The 19,624-nt window shown below is 46.8% G+C and overlaps 8 protein-coding genes; 4 read left to right on the forward strand and 4 right to left on the reverse strand.

Moving 5' to 3' along the window:
• Positions 1-2,280: 2,280 nt before the first annotated feature.
• On the reverse strand, positions 2,281-2,887 carry GSBLH_T00006037001 (uncharacterized protein; the record flags this gene model as incomplete). The annotated part of the gene is given in 4 exon segments (XM_013038363.1): positions 2,281-2,460; positions 2,491-2,526; positions 2,557-2,808; positions 2,825-2,887. 4 exon segments carry the CDS (start codon positions 2,885-2,887, stop codon positions 2,281-2,283), a joined length of 531 nt encoding a protein of 176 aa, XP_012893817.1.
• Positions 2,888-3,685: 798 nt separating this feature from the next.
• Positions 3,686-5,402, forward strand: GSBLH_T00000189001 (uncharacterized protein; the record flags this gene model as incomplete). The annotated part of the gene is made up of 2 exons (XM_013038364.1): positions 3,686-4,560; positions 4,592-5,402. The coding sequence occupies 2 exons, from the start codon at positions 3,686-3,688 to the stop codon at positions 5,400-5,402; spliced, it is 1,686 nt and encodes a 561-aa protein (XP_012893818.1).
• Positions 5,403-5,519: 117 nt separating this feature from the next.
• On the reverse strand, positions 5,520-5,909 carry GSBLH_T00006038001 (uncharacterized protein; the record flags this gene model as incomplete). The annotated part of the gene is made up of 3 exons (XM_013038365.1): positions 5,520-5,554; positions 5,626-5,692; positions 5,742-5,909. 3 exons carry the CDS (start codon positions 5,907-5,909, stop codon positions 5,520-5,522), a joined length of 270 nt encoding a protein of 89 aa, XP_012893819.1.
• Positions 5,910-5,992: 83 nt separating this feature from the next.
• On the forward strand, positions 5,993-6,452 carry GSBLH_T00000190001 (uncharacterized protein). XM_013038366.1 has 4 exons: positions 5,993-6,062; positions 6,095-6,171; positions 6,202-6,316; positions 6,346-6,452. Exons 1-4 carry the CDS (start codon positions 6,037-6,039, stop codon positions 6,434-6,436), a joined length of 309 nt encoding a protein of 102 aa, XP_012893820.1. The 5' UTR covers positions 5,993-6,036; the 3' UTR covers positions 6,437-6,452.
• Positions 6,453-6,488: 36 nt separating this feature from the next.
• Positions 6,489-6,945, forward strand: GSBLH_T00000191001 (uncharacterized protein; the record flags this gene model as incomplete). XM_013038367.1 has 5 exons in its annotated part: positions 6,489-6,520; positions 6,551-6,603; positions 6,634-6,720; positions 6,750-6,811; positions 6,843-6,945. The coding sequence occupies exons 1-5, from the start codon at positions 6,505-6,507 to the stop codon at positions 6,943-6,945; spliced, it is 321 nt and encodes a 106-aa protein (XP_012893821.1). The 5' UTR covers positions 6,489-6,504.
• A 443-nt stretch (positions 6,946-7,388) lies between these two features.
• GSBLH_T00000192001 (uncharacterized protein) lies at positions 7,389-8,668 on the reverse strand (the record flags this gene model as incomplete). The annotated part of the gene is made up of 4 exons (XM_013038368.1): positions 7,389-7,640; positions 7,671-7,729; positions 7,760-7,916; positions 7,946-8,668. The coding sequence occupies 4 exons, from the start codon at positions 8,666-8,668 to the stop codon at positions 7,389-7,391; spliced, it is 1,191 nt and encodes a 396-aa protein (XP_012893822.1).
• A 9,180-nt stretch (positions 8,669-17,848) lies between these two features.
• On the reverse strand, positions 17,849-18,292 carry GSBLH_T00006039001 (uncharacterized protein; the record flags this gene model as incomplete). The annotated part of the gene is made up of 3 exons (XM_013038369.1): positions 17,849-17,884; positions 17,954-18,159; positions 18,190-18,292. The coding sequence occupies 3 exons, from the start codon at positions 18,290-18,292 to the stop codon at positions 17,849-17,851; spliced, it is 345 nt and encodes a 114-aa protein (XP_012893823.1).
• Positions 18,293-19,264: 972 nt separating this feature from the next.
• On the forward strand, positions 19,265-19,615 carry GSBLH_T00000193001 (uncharacterized protein; the record flags this gene model as incomplete). XM_013038370.1 has 2 exons in its annotated part: positions 19,265-19,317; positions 19,353-19,615. 2 exons carry the CDS (start codon positions 19,265-19,267, stop codon positions 19,591-19,593), a joined length of 294 nt encoding a protein of 97 aa, XP_012893824.1. The 3' UTR covers positions 19,594-19,615.
• Between the last annotated feature and the right edge of the window lie 9 nt (positions 19,616-19,624).

Raw genomic sequence — 19,624 nt, forward strand, 5'->3', positions numbered from 1 at the left:
CGCTTCACTTCCGCCGCGTTATCGCCCGTCCCCGCGGGAGTCCCCGCGGCATTCCACCCGAACGACTTCGAGGCGGCGCCTCCGAAGCCAAAGAGCTGGGTTTTCTGATTGGCCACTTGGAGAACCGCGGGGCGGAGGCGGTCGAGAAGGTCGGAGAGCGTTTTTCCGGTGTATTCGATGTTGTTGTACTTGCAGACGTAGGAAGAGTCCAGATGGAGGACGGTCTCCTCGCGGATTCCGAGCTCTGACTTGAAGAGCTCGGCGTTCTGAGAGAGAGCGTCGATCTAGCGGTCAATGGTGGAAACGGGGGAAACGAATTGGGATTTGATTTGGGAGTAGAAGAAGTGGTGGAGATTGTCGCACCAGCGATCGAGAAGAGTCTCGATGCAGAGCTTATCGATGATCTGAGGGTGAAATGGAAGGACAAAACGAACGGAGCGCGCCTTCTCGGTGTTCACGTACTTCGTGTCGATCACTTTCTCCTTCGACTTCGCGGTTCTAGCGATGAGGAAAGGCGTGCCATTCGATTACGGATAGCTGGGACGATACACGAGCTCCTTTAACACAGGGTCGCCCACATAGGTGTTGTCTGAGTGGTGAAAATTGGATGCAGTTCGTACCGGTATTGGCTTTGTTCAATGTCGTGTATTGGTCGATGATTTCTGGAGTGGCGTAAATGAGAACGGATGTCAGAAAAAGCAGTGCTACCATCTTCCATTACAGGTCGCATCGGAGTGGGCTTCAGCGATTTCTGCATGAGCGGAGTCAGGAGATGATCACTCACCTTCTTTATGAGCGATGAACTAAAGTTTTAGAAAAATAAAATAGACAAGGACTTCCAATTGATCCACTTGGGTTTGGAAGGTTGTGCATCTAACTCCTTTATAGGGTTGTATTGCGCCGAATTCTCCTTTAAATCGTCCCAACTTGGTGCTGACACGTCCGAAGCGTAGTTTATTGAAGAATTGGTCAAATACGGTGTGTACTCATCCTTTCCGTTCAACTCCTTCCATATTGTTATTAACACCTGTATAAAATACAGTTCCAACAAAAAGGAGGAGAAAAATACTAGGTCAAGAGAAAACAAGAATTCTTACGACAAACCAATGTAAATGAAAAAATATGATAGCGCCGATTTAGGACAATGCAACCCAGATTTATCAATACTGCAAACGCAAGCAGAAACCAAGCTCGCACTTGCCCTTTCTTTTGTAACAAGAATCGTCTTCTATGATACTCATACTCCGCTCTAATATATCTCTCTTCACTGTTGGGTATCATCAAAAAAACAATTACAAAAAGTCCACTCTATTCCCACTCCAATCGTATTCTTTGCTGACCTTGACCGGATCATATCCATACAGAACGATGTAATGATCCGTATCCTGGAATCCACTTGTACATTGCTGCAAACAGTCAGTTCTGCTTGTTCGTTCACTTTCGCATGCACAACGCAGTCTTTTGTTGGCTTGTACTTCACTCCAATGCAGAAATTGGGCACTTGGCCCGAGCCGATTTTGACCAAACATGAAGATGCCAATGTTACATGCTTGACAGGCTTGAACCACAGAGAGAATTGCGCATTTTGGAACTCTTCTAAGAATTTAATTGCGTAATTGATATCGTGGAGCTTGAACTGTAAACAGAAGTCGAGCGAGGGCGACTTTTCAGCTCTGTATACGATACGGGCTCCCGCGAGGCTATGACTCATCTACAATGAAGCTAACGAACCGCTGTTTACACGATAAACGATTCCTGCGGTACTATACAATGTGATGGGATCCAATCGAGACGAGAAAGCCATGTCATCCGAAAAAGCCTTCAGTTTTAGAGAGAGCTTCTTCAACCCTTTTTGTTGGAGCTGCTTTTCCGCTCTAATGGTCAAATGACTTCTTACCGATACTTGAAGGAAAATAACGTATTTTCCAATACATTCACTAAATCGACGTTACATGCAATTTTGCCTTTTGAGTCTATTGTCAAACTTTCAAGTTTCCAATTCGGAGACCCTTTGTATTGTACAAAAAGTCTATTTAAAATCCTGCCTTTCATTTCTGACGTACTGTCCGCCATAATGGACTACATGTCATACTTTTTACGAAGAGCTCGGTACGAGTCCCTTAATTGGCCACATCTTCATTGACACTTTTGTTCCAACGTAGTAGTCCTTGAAAAGCAAGTCTCCCATTTACTCATGTCGATAACTCTTACTTTTAGCATCTAAGTCAATATCCTCGAACGTAGGAGGTGGCTTTGTTTTTCGATTAAACATAAATTCAACTAATGACGCTTTTTATGCTTAGGACGCAACCGTTTCGCCTTCTCCTTTTCAACAACCACATCACTTCTTGACTTAAACGCCTCATCTGCAGCCAGCTCGTCGGCCAGACTCTGCTTCTTCTCACGACGCGTCAACGTACCTCGCTTGCCATCAAAAGCGCCGGCCACGACAGTTCCGATCTACGAATCATCCTCTCTCGTCTCCACAACCTCGAATTCCTTGGGAAGCTCCTTTCGATTTCGGTCCTACGACTTAGTTCAGAACGCTGAGTGTACTTTAAAGAAGGAAGCAGAGTCCCAGTAGCTTCGCATGCTGATGATCTCCAACTCACGCTTCACTTCGGGAGTTAGTTCAGGGGTATTCATCTCCCAGAACTTGTGAGGACGGGCTTCGGCTTGTTTCTGTATGAAATAACTTGAAAACGAACTACTCCTTCGGTTACTTGACGCATGGTCGATTGCATGTTCTCTCGCTGAACAGGAATGGTCGGAGCCGATTTCGTGCTTAAATTCATCTGCTATGAACCGCTATGAACAACCCTACTGCGATCGTCCCATCTTTCTCAATTAGATTGACAACCTTCCCCTTCAATATGTTCTTCTTCATTTCTGAGTTAGTGAGAAGGCCATCTTCCAAATGAGGCACGAGTTGAGAACGTCCCATGTCTTTTACACTTCCTGTTGATAGTCCAAACGGGTCATCATCATTATCAAATATAATTCGCCGCTAGAAACTCAAAACGCTGAACACACTATCTACAAGTTCGTTTTCCACGTTTTTCTTTTTTGAGTCGAGTACAGATTCCATTCGTATTGGGAACAAACTAGGACAGTGACCAGCCTTCAACAACGCCATACCAATTCTTTTGAATATAGAACTAAAAGGAATAAGTGCAATGTCTTATGACAATCAAAACTAAAAGAATTGCCTGTTACACCACAACAATTTGGAAAAAGTAGAAGTGTGAAAGAAATATGGAAGCATGATGATTTATGGAATACACTGTATAATTTCTCAGCTCCAGTACTAAAATACTTCAAACGAATGTTTATGATGATCCCCGCGGGTTTATTAAGTGTGAATGATTAATCAGGCTTGTTAACAAATTTTAGCCCTCCACACCTCATGTTGGACTTGTTGCCGGATAAATACAGAGCTTGTAATAAGACCGATACTGTAGAAATACGTCGAGACCCTAAGTGGGAGTTCAATCCGGAACCTACGACTATCCCTCGTGTACCACCCACACAAAAATAGGGTAACTTGTAGGAATTTACGAGGTGCTGCTCCGAATACAACTGTATTCCTGCTATTGTCAGCAAGGAAGGGGATACCTATACCTATAAAGACTACTATCATAACGCTTTGCTCTTTGCGAAAGCAGCCGTGAAGTGTGGATTACAGATGAAGGACACTGTTACCTTTATTGGCTTCAACTCGCCAGAATATCATTTTGGTTTGCATGGAACGTGGTTGGCAGGTGGTATTACTGCTGGAATTTACACCACGAACAAAGAGGATTCCTGCAAATACGTTTTGTCGCATTCTGAAACTGTTATTTGTGTATGTCAGTCAGGTAAACAGCTTTCGAAGATTTTAGCCATCCGTGACCAGTTGCCAAAACTGAAAATCATTGTTAGTTACTGGCAAGATGAGCTTCTTCCCATATTTCATGATGGATTTGCTCTGTGTTATTCCTGGGAAGACTTTTTGAAACTGGGAATGGATGTTCCTAGCAAAATCATAGAAGATCGCATTAATTGTGTTGTCCCAGGTAGTTGTGCCACGATTATATACACGTCAGGAACTACTGGAGATCCGAAAGGAGTCATGTGTTCGCATGACAATTGCACGTACAATGCTTTGGCTGTGAAAGACGTATTTGGATTGTGTGGAGTAGAGCGAATGGTTGGGTTTCTCCCCTTAAATCATGTCGCTGCTCAGTATGTGGATTGTTTGGTGTTTTTGTACAATCCAATGACCATTTTCATGGCTGAACCCGATGCATTGAGTGGTTCGTTGATCAACACTCTGAAGAAAGTTCAGCCTACTATTTTCGTATCTGTTCCTCGCGTATACGAAAAAATGATGGAGCGAGTCAAAATCAAGTTAGCAGAGAAGGAGGGACTTGCCTTGAAATTTGTAAATTGGGCGCGTCGAGTTGGCACTGCTGCCACTCTTTCTACCCAGTATAAGCATAAGCCCAAACATCCGTTTGGATATTGGTTGGCCAACGAATTCTTCTTCAAGCGAATACGAGAGGAGTTAGGATTGTCAGCGTAAGTTGTCAGTATGTACTCATTCGACTAGAGTTCATATTGCAGTCGCTTCTGCGGCGAATCTAACCGAAGATACTCTTCACTTCTTTGCCTCTTTGAACATCCCAATTATGGATCTATTGGGGCAGAGCGAAGGGACTGCGCCTGTGACCACGTGCACCAATGTAAATCAGCTGTGGAAGATGGGAACAGTTGGCCTGCCTTTCCCAGGAGTGGACGTCACAATCAACTCAGATAGCGAAATCATGTACAGAGGTCGCAATGTTATGATGGGATATTTGAAGCAGCCAGAAGAAACCTTCAAAGCAATTGATAACGATGGCTTCTTGCATACAGGAGATATGGGGAGCATGGATAAAGATGGATTCTTGACGATTACAGGGAGACTCAAAGAGCAAATCGTAAACACAAGAGGCGAACGCATTTCACCTGTTGGGATCGAGAACCGTATCATGGAGCTATCGCCTATTATCAGCAGCTGCATCGTTGTTGGGGACAAAAGGGATTATCTCGCTATCCTGATTTGTTTACGATGCGATCTGGATGAGGAAGGAGAATCGACTCATCGATTAACCAAAGAGACTGTTGCGTTTTTGGAAGAACTTGGTACGGATGTGAAAACGGTGGAGCAGGCCATACATGATAGTACAGTGAAGAAATATATAAATGGGGTTCTTGGGAAATATAATAAGGGTGTAAGAACCCAGTCACAGGTAATCCGTAATTGGTGTATCCTTTTGAATGAGTTTACTGTCGGAAATGGTGAACTGACTGCTACGATGAAGCTACGAAGACCCGTTATTCAACAACACTATGCAAAAGAAATTGACTCCCTGTATTAGACGCATTGTTTGTTGCAACAAAGATACAAACACATGTGTCTTCGGACAGCACTTTTAAAATGTTCATATCCTTTGCGCCAATCTGATGCAGCCTCACCATTAGCAGGACTATCAGGATTAGGTTCCTGAAGGAGTAGCAAAAGGTTGTTCATCTGTGTTTCAAGAGTAGCGGCAGGAGAATAGGCACTCGATTGAATCACATTAAGACAGATGCTTCCACTACTAAATACATTTGGATGGTACACACGCGTTACAAACTGGAACTTCGGGATTTCAAACGGCCACTTATCCTACAAAGTCAGTTAAAATGAATTGAACAACTCCAATCAAGATATCAACCTCAAAAGGAAGACCTTCGTATGCAGTGTCATGAGGTCCCACGAACTTGATACGCCAGTGTTGAAGATTGTTGTCTACCAGCTGGACATCGAAATAATTTTGTTTGGTCTTTATATCGTTGTATTCTTTATTTAGTCTGTTCAAAAACTTAGGATTCGTGATCACCATCTATATAATAATAATAATAATGTGATTTGGAAAAAATAGGGGCAAAAACTGGAAAGCGAATACGATAAGATAACAAGTTTACACGATTATTCATTGTTCAGGGGTTGACCAAGAGGTCTGCTTTGCAATGGAAGATACGGTGATTCTTGTTTCGTTGATGGTTGTTTTGTCTTTTTACCTTCTAGGAAAGACAACATCTCATTCCATGTATCGAAGAGGCTCCTGATAGAATATTCGGGACTCTTTCGCACTCTCTTCGCCAGTAAGTGATTGGGCCAAACACGAGTCCTAGACAAGGTAGAAAGTATTGACAACGAGAAAAAGGACGACCCCGTTGTATTTCATGTGTCCGAGATAAACTCGGACATTTTGACTCTCGTTATTGATTACCTTCAATTAAAGGACAAGTGAGCTTTCATTAAATTGCCAAGCGTAGAAAGCAGGGAGAGATGAGCCTCTCGGATTTCCCTATCGAGCCTTCCAAGATCTTAGATGTTATGTCCGCAGCCTTGTTTTTCGATTGCTAGTATATTTAGGGACTTTTGCTTGTTTTCTTCATTCATTCTTTTTTTGTAATATCGAGAATTCTTACCACATGGAAAGCGGAAAGCGTATGGTTGGTAGATAGATGTGAGGAATAGCTGTAATGTGCGGAGGTTCGATGCCTCACGCAGTGGATGATCGAGTCGTTGAGGTATCTGATTGTGGTTAATATCCATATTAGATCACTCAGAAAATGAAGCCACTTGTCGAAAAGAAGTACGAAACGACCTTTTCTACTTTTAAGCCTGTTGCCTGCCTGTCTCAGGTGGTAGGATCTGCATTCTATGTCTAGCATAGGTTGCAGGCCTGAATTACTTTGTGAAGGTTGAGACGGATAAGGGAACATACCACTTGCGCGTGTAAGTACCGACGGTGTGGATCCATGGGTAGATACGATCGATTTGGCGATCTTCAATTAACAGATGTAAAGGAAGCGACCGCAGAGGAAGATCTTATATACTTCTACCACCCTTTGTTCAACAAACAACTCTAATGACGTTGAATTGCATTCACAAGACTCTCTCCCTTCTTCGGCTCCTTGCAGGAAACCGCCATAATGCGTAAACACCAACTGGCTTCGCACAACGACGTGATTTCGGACTCGTGCTCCATCAAAAACGCCTTGACCATCGGTCGTTCTCCCTTCAGCTGCTCGACCGCGCGCTCCACACTATCCGTCATCCGCCCTTTAAGGCTCCACATCGTTCGACTGTCGCCTGCTCCCTGCGACGATTCCTCGATTTGAATGTCGACGCTGCGATTCACGCGGTACAGAATGAACACCAAATCAGGGTCCGACGGCGACTGGAACGCCATCTCCACCTAGGTCTCAATCGATTCGCCTGGCAGCACGTTGGAAAACGGAATTCGGAACGCGATGGAGTACGTGGATTCGCCCGAATCCGTCAGCTTCGACACATACAGATAGCAGCAGCACTACACGTCACTTCTCTCCGCCATTTCCACATTGCTCGCCAGGAACAGAACGTTCCGCAGCTCGCTGTAGTTCACCCAGCTGCTGCTGAGGTTCACGACGTCCACGGCGCAGGTCACGCGCAGCGCCAGGCTCTCGCCCGGATCGATCAGCTTCCACTGGTAGAGCAGCTGCATGTACACGCTGGCGCGGTTGCTGCGAGAAGGCCGGACGAGCTGGACGTGTTCGGACGCGGCGGTGGATCGCACGATGGACTGGGGGTGAGAGAGGGCGAAAAAAGCGACTTGGGTGGTGGAGGAGATCACGCCGAAGCCAGAGGAGAGAAGCGAAGAGAGAGAGAACGCTAGGAATGAACGGAGCGCGCTGCACAAACATTCGTCGTCGTCGTTGAGACGCTGAATGTTGCGACTCAGACTGCCGCTGATCGACGAGACGCTCGAGAGCGTGCTGCTGATGAGCGTCTGCAGGAGGGAGAGCGAAGAAGACGTGGCCTGCTCGAGCGCTGCGATGATTCCTTCGCCGCTGCGGAGCTACGATCGAAGCGATGAGGGATCGGTACGGCGGAGAGCGGGTTCCGAACCACGTTCACGATGCTGTTATACAGCGAAATGACGAGATTGGCGGGGTTTCCGATGAGATCCAGCGCGCCCACGAAGGAGGGCGACTGCAGCAGCACCGAGGGAAGCAGCCCGTTGACGATCTGTCGAAGGAAGTCTTCGATTCGGCCGGTGGCTTGGGTGAGCGGGTGGACGCGGAAACGAAGCGGCGTTCGCTGGAAGGACAGCGAGACGAACGTGTTCAGCTCGATGGAGAGGAGGAAGTAGATGGGGTGGATGCGACAATAGCCGATGAAAAGATAGGGAGGAGGGGGAGAGCGGGTGGACACTGCGAGAGAAGGAGGAGACATCGCAGGGCGATGACGATAGAGAGACGAGAGGGCGAGGAGAGAAGAGAAGGACGAGAGAAGCGATGTGAGATGCTTGTCGGTTACATCGACCCACATGTAGGGAAGCGAAAGATCGAAGAGCAGCACGCTTCTATCCAATAGCGCAGCGAGAACGTTCAATACGATGGCAAACGGTGGTTCTGCATCTGATCGAATACGAGGCTGAGGGTGATCGGCTTTTTCGAATTGCTGTGCTGGTAGGGGATTTGGAGAATCGGCTTGTCGGGAGATAGGAACGAATCGATCTGAATATCGCTGATTTCCGCTGTGATGGCTGTGAGAGAGTCCAGCTGCAAAAGAGGCAGCGACTTGACGACTTCGTCTAGTGGTCATCATGATCAAGAATGACTACTAAACAGCTCGGGAACGCCGCGTTGAAGCGAGAACTGAAGACTCTGCGCTACGAAATGGACCAACTCGCGATACACCCCGTTTTGCATCTCGTAAAAACTCAGCGAAACGGAAGGCACATCGATAAGCACTTGGAGATTGTTTCCGTTCATATAAGGAGGCTGATAAAGAATCTGATTGGCCAGCTCGGTCGTGTCAGCGATCGACTGCGTGGCGAACATTTGATAGGACTTGCTGGAGGGATCGAAGGCTGAAGTGGCTCCCTGTGTAAACGACAAGTCGATATAGGAAAGCGAGGAGTCGATGGAAGAATCAGTGGATCGTTCTGAATCGGTTCCGTTGTAGGAAGGATTCATGTAGTTGGATTTCACAAAATGGCGGATTTGCAACGAGCGTGAAAAGAGTGGAGACAAAAGAAGCGTTGGAACCGCATCGAATACTTCCAAGAAGTGAATATTATGGAGATGGTAGCAGTATAAGAACAGAGGATGCTGCACTCCATCTAAAAACACGTTGATGCATTTCGAAGATGTTTTGTCCAGCCACAACGGCCGCGTCCACGGCTTCGCAACGTTCTGATTGGCTGCCGTTTGGAACACACCTTCGGCCGTGCTGTTGTAATGCGTGAAGAACGTGACGCGATAGGACTGGCCGCGTTCGGCGTTGATCGAAACGTGCGGCGTGGGCTGCGCCTTCACCCAGTACGAATCCGGCGTGCCTTCCCGAACATGTTTTCCGTATCGTTCCTCCACAACGCGCGCCAAAACGCACCAATCAAAATCGATGGCCTATGAATGAAGGGAGGGAGAACGATTTGACTTGCTGATGAGGAAGAAGAATCGAAGCTTCGCTTCCTTCGCCGGCGATTCGAAGATCGATGAAGGTGTGATTGGTGAGAATGAAGGGCGGAGGTGTCCAGGGATGGAAGTCCACAACGATGCTGGATGAATCCGCGTCGATCGACGGATGCAGAATCGAAGCGTGGACCAAAAACGGCTACAATCACAACAAGAAAGAGAAGAACAAACCGAAGTCACCAACACGAAGTCGGTCGAGTCTTCGATCAGTTTCGCCTCGTCGCTCCAGGAATACGAGCCCTGCGAAAGTCCCTTGATCGAAAAGACAAAGCGATCCGTTCGATTGTCCATCTGGCGAGTCATATACGGACACGTTTCTCCTGGTTCGATCGACCGCACAAAGCCAGCACTGTTCACCAGAATCGCTTCGCGCAGCGAGTTTGTGAGGACTGCGAACGGGGAGAAAACGATCGTATCCACGCCTTCAATCGTTTTGGTATCGACTCGAATCGGATAGAAGCAATCGTTCGTTCGTGTCGAAGCATTGTACACCGGAACCAAAATCACTTCGTTCCGAACGATCGTAAAGAACGATTCCGGTTCCAATGACACCAACAAACTGCTCGACCACGCCGCGGAATCGGCAGAAGAGCCCAACGCCAGCGCGATATGGCTCTGTCGCTCCACCACTCGCTTTGGTGTGGATTCTTCCAGATCGTCAGGCGCCGGCGATGTGAGCGAAACCGCATTGAAGTCGCTTCCGTCGACAGAAATCGTGAGGTTTCCTGAGGAATGCGCAGCCATCAGACAGAACTGCGTGTGCAGAACGCCGCTCTGCGACCGCGTCATTAAACTAAGCTGGAGAGTCTATGAAGGAGACGAGATCGAGCGAATTCTACGCTGTCGCAGCGATTGATGAAGCTGAGAAGGGGATAAATCGAAACGACTTGAACTTGGTAATGACTCGGTTGATTTGAATAAAGCGTTTCGCGGACGATTCGATAGCGAAGCACGTCTTCGACACAGATCGCATCCTTGAGCGGAGCGTTTTCAGTAACGTCGATCACAGTGGAAAGCGCTGCGGGCTGAGACGAAGGACGAATCACCAATCCGTTGTTAATATCATTATTCAACACATAATTGAAGTCGATTCGCTCCGTTCCTCCTTGCGGAATTCGACCCTCGTTGATGTAATTCTTGAATGTGAGATCGTCGGGAGTGTGATTCATGAACATCATCGCAGGAAGCAATTCCAACACGTTCGATTTCAATTCCTCGGAGTAGCGATTCACTAAATAGCAGTAGTTGTAGTTGTTGTCATTGTCGATCGGGATGTGAATGCGGCACAAACGATAACTCTGGCCATAATAAACGTCCGGAAGACGCAGCCAGCTTCCCCAAATGCCCGCCGTTTTGTTTCGCAGTCGAATGAACACGCGGTTCTGGTTCTCTTCTCGCTCGCGATCATAATAATCGAAGTGATTCACCATCGAAAAGGGAAACGGCGTGTAATAGATTGGTCGCACAGAGCGATCTGAAGGGTCGTGGAAGTGGTCTAAAAAGTGCTGAATCGAGATTGTTGCAGGAGTAACGGGGTTGCTGATTCGCTTTTCGTCGCGCAGCTGCACTTCCAGAGGCGTCGCGAGCATCGAGAGCAGCCGGATCGGAGAGAAAATCGTCACGGTGACTTGCAGCAATGTGTTGACGACCGAAATATACATCGTCTACAGTTCACTCGATGTGATAAAACCGAATCCTTACTTCGTAGTGAGCTGTCGACTCATCGCCCACGCGTCGCTCCAAGAAGAGCTTGATGGTTTCCTCCTTGTCCTGACTGAACGAATGAATGTTGATTCCCTTCGACCAGGCTCCAGGCGTGGCGACATTCCTTCCACTCAAACACACAACGCTGAAAGCTACTCAGACTCATGCAGAGCGAGCGAGAATCGAAGAATCGGAGCTTCCTGGTTGATGACGGAGGCGATTTTGTAGGAATAAGGTGTGGCTGTGTTGCGAGAGAGGAGAACCGCTTCGTCCGAAAAGAGCTGCGAGACGAAAAGATCGTCCATGCTGTTGTTCACGAAAGTAATCCGACGGCTGGAGCAGAGCAACTGATTCGATGTTTCTTCCTTTGCAGGCTCGGGATGCTTCCACGCGTAGAGATATCCGTCGAGAAGATGATTGGCCAGAAGCAGGGCGTCGTTATTGATGATAATCTCCAATGCCGAAGTCGCGAGCGAGCAATGCAAGCAGTTCGGAAGATAGAACGAATTCACCGACAGACGAGTCAGTCTACACAGAATTCGAAGAACGCAAAACGCACGAGCAGTAGCAGTTAAACTTCTGGAGAATCGGCATGAGCAGCAAACTCTCCAGATTCACAGAATTCATGCTGATACTTCCGTAGAGAGAGAGCTCTTGGCAGTCCTTCGACAGGCGATAGAGCAGTTTTGGCTTGGACACGGACACTTGCAGTGCGTCGGAAGAACGCAGCGAATCGCCACAACACGAATGATTCAGCTTGAGAACGAACATATTCGAGGTGAATGCGAAGGAAATGTACTGATCGAGAGAAGGGTCTGAGTGGAATGAAGGATTCAACGCTCCTGAAATCGATGCAAGGATATGAAATAGCGGAAACTCACATTCGAAGCGATGAGCTTTGCTACGCCCGTGAGAAGCGCTTGCCGAGTGATCGAGGTGGTCGCAGGGCGACGGAGATGCACGATGATCTGATAGCGACTGCTGTAGCTGTACGGAGGCGTCATTTCGAAAAACTCGGAGGTCGGAACGCTGTGCAGCGAAGCAGACGCTTCTTCTTTGCTAACGCCTGTATCGAAGGGGGGAAGTGAGACGGCAACCGCGGTTTCGGCGATCGAAACGCAGACGGATTTGATGTATTGGAAGGACCGATTGATTTCGGACCACGCCAGCAAATCGAATTCTAAGCAGTCGCCGAAAACGACAGAAGAGCCAGCGCCGAGAATCTGCTCGATGGAGTCGCGGGTGAGATTCTTCACGACGATGGAGAAAATTCGGACGAAATTCGGGAAGCGGAACTGCATCTTAATGGACAGAGGCGATGTCTCGGTGTTTGGGTCGCGCGGCTGCGACCAGAACGAGAAGAACGACTTCTGCGGCTCGGTTTGCTGGAGGTATTTCTGCTCTCGCACCGTTTCGATGGGAAGAATCTGCGGGATCCCGCCATTGATGATGTGGTAATAATCGAGAGTGGGGAACACTTTGATCGATTCGGAGGTCGTGAAGAGCGAAGGAATCACAACCAATTGCTTCTCTTCTGGCCAGATATCTTGCAGAACGATTTGCAGCTGACTCAGCTCGAAGAGACTCGGCAGAACATTCTCGTCGATGAAACTGTCGTTTGAGAAGGAATACGAAGCACAAGAGTCGGATTCAAGGCTCGAAACATCCGGTTTGCGAGTAGTCAACCAATTCAGAAGCGGCTGATAGACGGAGAGTACAAGAGAAAGGCGACTGAAGAACTGATCGTCGATCGCCATCGTGATGTCCTGAATGTCCAACGAGATGAGTCGTGGCGACAAATCCGCCGGAATGTCCACAGAAAGAACGATTTTGCATTCATCGACGATCGGTGTGAATGTCGCCAGGTTCGACTGGTAAATATCCGTCGAGAAGTGCGCGTTGTCCTTGTCTAAAAGAACGCAGGCGCGTTGCAGCTCGACATGCGCGGAAACCGTCGATACAATCGCGTTGAGCGAAGAAAACGCCATGATAAAGGAAGTCTGGTAAGGAACCAGCAGGCGCATCTGCACCGACTGCGTGTTGACCGAAACGCCGTACTTCACAGTCGATCGAACCGGCTTCGGGGATGCAGTCGAGACGGACGAATTGGAAGAAGGAGAAGGAGAAGAGCTGGTCGCCGGTGTAGAGGGAGATGAAAAGGTTGTAGCGGCCACAGGGAGATTGAAAAACGAAAGAACACACAAATCGATGAGATCGGGAGTCACGGCACAGCAAAGATCGCCAACATACACATAAAACCACTCGCTGTGTTCTTTCTTGTGAGGCTCTCGATCGATACACAAGCAGAGTGATTCCACATTGTCGCTGAAGGGGAGCGTTTTGAAAGAAAGAACCTCGATCTCATCCATCACACAGCGCAACGATCCCAGAGCCAGCATGCGTTCGCTCTTCTCTAAAGAGCCGGTTTGGAAGGAGAAATAAAACGCAGAAAGCGTGGTCGAAAGACAGTGGTTCGGTTTGCTCAGCTCCAAATGCACATCGTTCAGTTGCAGTTTGACTCGCATTTCGCTGGACGGCTTGCGGGTTTCTGCCGCGTTTTCTGGCTCGATCGCCGGAGCGTTGTGCGAATGCGAAAACAACTCGATGAAGTGGTGAAGCAGGAGAAGCAAATGCTCCACATCTTCGATCTGAATCGCTGCATCCACTTTGGGAACCAAGAATTGGACCGAAAGAATATCGCCCGTCCGATAATACAATCGTTCGACGTCCAATTGGCACGAGAAATCGGTCAGGAGCAAACGATTCGAAGTGTCCGCGATAAAGAAATTCTGCAATTGGAACGAAAGTTGATCAGAATGCGTGGGAAGCTGCTCGTATTGCAGACGCATTTGAATCACTTTGAGCAGATAGAACGACGCGGAGGAATAGAAGCAGCTCACAGAGGATTGCGAAATGCTCAACAGGAAAAGAACGTGTTTTCGTTCATCATTCGTCGCTGGCTTGGGCGATTTGGGCGTTCTGGATGATTTGGGCATTTCCGGAATGAATGAAGGGAGCTCGTGGAGCAAGACGCCGACGCGATCCAGATTCACGTTCACTCCAAAGTTCCCGAGAGACACAGAGCACTGCAGATAATCACTGATAGTACACACCAGATTGAATGCTTGATTAAAACTCTCGACCAGAACATAATCGTCAGCGTCCTGCGTCAGTCGCACTTGCTGACATCCCAGCTGGATCTCCTCTTCATCCACATAGAAACTGCAATTCTGCAGCGATCCTTTCAGCACCGTTTGCGTTTCATTCACGAGCGTCAGCTGCATTGTGTCCAACACATAAGAAAACTTGAACACCGAAATGATTCGCTTTCTTTCCTCTGTAGGCTCTTGCGCAGAATCGCCTTGAGAGCAGGACGAACGGCGACGAAGCAGATTGTCTTTATCGATCGACATGCGATCCAGCGAAGATCGCAGATAGATCGAACCTTCAGTCACAACTTCGGTGTGCTCAAGCGACTCATCGAGGCTCTTTACATCGGCGGAGAGCATCGAGAGGAAGGCTTCGTATTGAGTGGACATGAGGAGAAGAGAATGAATGAATGCGGAACTCAAAGAAATCGCGAGATTCTGGCTTGAGCAGTGAATTGTGTAGTTGATAAAGTCCAAGATCATCATCAAATCATTGAGTCGAACCACTGGCTGGTCTCGATAAAGCAAGCAGAAGTCCTTCACGATCATAGAGAGTTCCTGCTTCTGCGCGTCTTCCGAATCGGTCGTAGTCGCGATCGTGATTGTAGGAGTGAAGAAGTGAATGTCTTCCGACAGAACGACTTGGACCGGACGAATGAACACGTTGACCAAAGTCAGCGACTTCAGCATTTCTCGAATGTCGATATTGAATAGAATAAACGAATTCGACTCTTCCTTGGGTTTGCTTTCAATCGGAGAAACCGGAGAAAGCACACTCGAATCAGGTCGTTTGTTGCTTCGAATCCAAGAAAACACATCGTTTAGCAACGTTATGAGTCCAAGCAAGTGAATAAACATAGCAGAAGAGGTGCATGTGACTCGTCTTTCGCTCTCTTGATTCTCGATAATCATCTCAAACGCATTGGAGATTGAATCAAAATTGGTCTTGGCGGGATACGAAAAGAGCGGCTGCTCGTTCTTCGTTATCGAAATCGACTGGAATACCACCTTGGAATGCACCATCGATTCATTCGTGATCACATAATCGACCTTCTTGATAGAAATATGCCCAAACAGATTGACAAACAGAAGATTAATCACATCGGATGACTACGATGAATCGCAAACCGCTTCGAGTACCTGAGGCAAAGTCAGCGAGATCGGGACGTTCAGCAGCCGCGCGATTTCATTCCCTGCAGAAAGCCACGCCGAAATCCCATCTGCGTCCAGGCGAGCGCTTGCCTTATCGCAGAAGATGCTTCCGGACAGCTCTTGGCGGTTGTTCAGCAGGTGGACTCGGAAGGAATCGACGGTGAAGAGAGAGCGATAATCTATGGAACACGATTCACAAATGGCAAACTGCTCCGGACTGAAAAGTCGGATACATCCAGCGAGAGAACCAGCTCTGAAGCCGCGATGGGGCAATGAGGACATGCGAGATTGTTGAAATAGAGCAAATCCAACGACTTCAGAGACATAGCTAACAGAGAAGAGGAAGTGGAGCTCGATGAACTGCCGACGGCGTAAGAGAGCGAGAAGTTGGAGATCTTGGCTTGGAAGAAATAGTCGTTGTGGGCAGCTACGATGGCTGTTTGTGTTTCTTCCTTACTCTTACTCATTTCTTCGCTTGGGTTCGGACTCTTCTTGGAAGAGAGAAGAATCTATTGGTGAACGGCAGAAGGAACGAGAACGGGCATGATGTTGTTCATCACCGTCGACAGCACGGGAATCATACTCAGATCCTTGGTGATATGCAGATTCGTGCAGCTAATTTCGATGCATCCCGCTGGAATGATTTCGTCATGCAGCGTGTGCTTGTACAGCATGTAGTCTTGGTAGAGCGAAGAGTACTTCTTCAGACGCGCCACGAATCCGTTCTCTTCCTTCAAATACTCCGCGTGTTTGGACGCATCTTCCAGAAACTGGCGCTCGCCAAACATGCAGATGTGGCTCGGTTTGTGCGGCTTTCTCACATCAGTCTGCGAATTCCACTGGATTAACGGCTTGTCCATCACGCTCAGCGAAAACTAGAAGTGATTTCGATTCCCATTGCATACATCGCGCAGAACAAAAATGCAATCTGCCGAGTAAAACTGATTGTCATACATGTTGGCCACAAACTCCATGCCGCCAATCGTCATTTCCAGCACCGATTTATGCATCGTTTTCCTACAATCAACGTTCAAAACAACAAAGCAAACGGAACAGAGAGCGTCGAGAGATACACCTCCTTCTTTGGCTCTTTGCCTTCTCCCATTACGGGAATGGTATTATCCGCGGTGACTTGATAAGCAGAAGGCAGAAGATTTCGAGGCATGGAATAGGTGAAATGGAGCGTCCCGACATACAACGCAATACTATTCACATTAAATTTGGGAGACATCGGTGAGTTTGCATTGAATGCTTCGGCACGGTCTTCTAAAGGTTGGAGAAGCTCCGAAGGAGGAGGCGATTCGATCGGCGATCGCTCCATTTCGATCATTTCACTCGAAACAGTCTCAAGCGTGGGTGATTCTGTATCAAGAAAGTGGTTTAAGAGAGTAATGAGAGCATTCAATTGGTAAGTATTGAGATTGATAGTCACGTTGTCATCGATGTGAATGTCGACCATATTAGTGTAGAAGGCGATGTCGTAGATTGTGTGAAGATTGTGAACGGTGTACTGCGTCGAATGGGACGTTTCGTCGTTTTCCTTTGAAATGTGCATATGATATTCCTCGATTTCGTCCACTTCTTTCTCTGATAAAAACCCGAACAAGTCTAGAAGGAAGGATGATTCATTATGGCAAACCCCAATTCGTCGATTTCGAATCGGAATTCGAATTCGATTTGGAATTCGATTTCGATTTGGATTTGGAACTGCTTGCACTCGAAGATCCCGACATCGCAGAATTGATCAGACCTTCCCATAGAGAGAACATACATCGAATGTGCATCGAAAAGTTGTTCACCAATGGATAGTAAAAGATTCGTTCACGCTCACTGTTCTCCATGTCGATCGTCGCTTCCTTGTCTTTGTCTTTGTCTTTATCAGGAGTCGGAGCGAGCGTGGAAAAGAGCGATCGTTTGGGGGTTTTCCGCTGTATGCAGTCAATACTCACAACAAAATCCCCAATGTTGATGCTCTTGTACATGATTCCTTTCGATCCCTATTCTATCAGTACACTAAACAATGTTCTACGCGAGGCTCCTGCCAGTTGTATTCCCAATTATCTTCGGGACCACTCGACATGACTTCGAAATACTACCAATCAGAAGAAAAAAAGCACAAAAGCACCTTGCAGGTCATGACGGTGTGGATGTTCTCGTGAGTGTATCGCACAATAAGGTTGTCGATGCGGATAGAAACGTTTGCCATAATTCGTTTTAGATAACGATCGCCCCACATTCCACGCGGCGTCGTATCTTCTTTTTCTTTTTCTTTTTCTTCCTCTTCCTTCTCCATGGGGGTTTCTCTATGTGTTACATATCAACTCCATGCATACGGTTTTCTAGGACTCGTTTTCTTGCCAGGAGTTTCTGCAAAAGTCTAGTTCACATAAAAAGACAACAACAAATACCTTATCTCCGATTTCAATGTCTAAGTTATCGATATAGACTCCGATCGGCAATGAGAGAAGGGACGTCCAAGGAATCACAATCTTTAAGCTCTTTGCGAAACTTGATTTTATAACAATCGGAAGCTGAAGGCCGAGATCCTCCTCGATTGACGTTAAATTCAGCTCCACATTCTGTAGATTTAGTTCTTGGCTGAGAATTCCCAATGCTACAAATAACTAGCAAATCCATGCTTTACAATTAACTTCAATTCCAATAATGTATTTTGAAAGTGCTGAAACAAGTATGGAAGAAACATAGTTTCTAACTGGACTTGCAACGTAATTCAATACGTAGGACATTTGAAAACGATATTTATGTAAATCGTTTACCTAACGAAAGAATTAGTGTTTTTCTAAAAGATGCTTTAGTAAATGTGGCTTGTATTTAAACTCGTGCAATACTTATTAGTATTCTAGCAGTAAACCAAACTAGGAATAACAGAGAATCACAATAGGGTTGATGTTTCTACTGGATATTACTTCATTTGCTATCAACTATTCTTTTGATGCTAGGATTGGATTGATTCGTTTCTCAGAATAGTCAACTGTTATCATGTTTTTTCGTCTATCCCGTCGCTTTATAACTCCAGCGTAGAGAGAGCATTGCAAAATTGACGATTAGAAGTAAACTTCGTAATTGGAGAAGTCCCGTATTTGCGCGCTTTGTAAGCGTAAAGTCTTACACAACTCCCAATCCAAATGTGAAACGCTATGAAACGTTTCCGGAAATGGTAATTCTCCCCGAAGCTTATGGATCGAGTCTTGTATACGTTTTTTCGTGTCCTCGATGTATAGGAAATCAAGAATGTATCCCAAGCACGCGTTTCTCCCCTGGCACAGCTCTTGTTGTCCTTTCCAGAAATTCGAGGTGTGAACATGAATTCCACTAGTTTCTCCGTTGCGAAAAAAGTATTCTATTTGAAAACGAGGTGAGTTTCAGCCCTCTGTCTCGTGGGAGTATATTGACTCTGTTCTCAACGAGAAACTGGATAAGATATCCTAAAACAACTCATACGAAATTTCTTAACACCACTTTTTCGAAGATGATGCAGCTGTAATCACCGTTTATGAGCCAAAAGACATCCCTGAAGACCCAAATATAATCAAAGAATCCGACTGTGAAGTCGTGAAGCTCGTAAAGGAAGTGCTTCAAACATATCCTTATTTTAATTTTATAAGTTTTTTAGGTTATTTTTTTATTTTTTTCATGATTCTTCTATTCATTTTAACGTTTCCTTCACTTCACTCGCATTCGTCCCCGAGTCGTTCAAGATGGAGGCGATATTCTCTTCGATTCCTGGCTCCCTGAAACCGGCGAAGTGGTTGTTCGAATGATCGGCGCGTGTGAAGACTGTCCCAGCAGCTCGATCACGCTGAAACAGGGCGTGGAGAAGATGTTGATGCACTACATTCCCGAAGTGAAGCGCGTGCTGAACAAGGGAGACGAAGAGCTTCCGCTAGAGGAGCGAGAACGGCAGTCGAACGCAGAGCGAAAGGAGATGGAGTATCTGGACAATTTCAATAAGGAATTGGATCGAATGATCGCCGAAGAGAAGGCGCGAATCAAAGAGGAGGCGAAGAAGAAGCTCGAGAAGTTATAAGAACAACACATCGTGCTCAAAAGAGTGTTTG

Source organism: Blastocystis hominis (assembly GCF_000151665.1).
Source record: "Blastocystis hominis, Singapore isolate B (sub-type 7) whole genome shotgun sequence assembly, scaffold_0".
In the NCBI taxonomy this organism is placed as follows: Eukaryota; class Bigyra; order Opalinata; family Blastocystidae; genus Blastocystis; species Blastocystis hominis.

Excerpts from the sequence above, each read along its gene's own strand:
- GSBLH_T00000190001 (XM_013038366.1), top strand. The coding sequence starts at position 6,037 with ATGGAAGATACGGTGATTCTTGTTTC. Across the intron at positions 6,172-6,201 it reads CTTTCGCACTCTCTTCGCCA|ACAAGGTAGAAAGTATTGAC; the intron begins GTAAGTGATTGG and ends CACGAGTCCTAG. Across the intron at positions 6,317-6,345 it reads TACCTTCAATTAAAGGACAA|AAAGCAGGGAGAGATGAGCC; the intron begins GTGAGCTTTCAT and ends TGCCAAGCGTAG.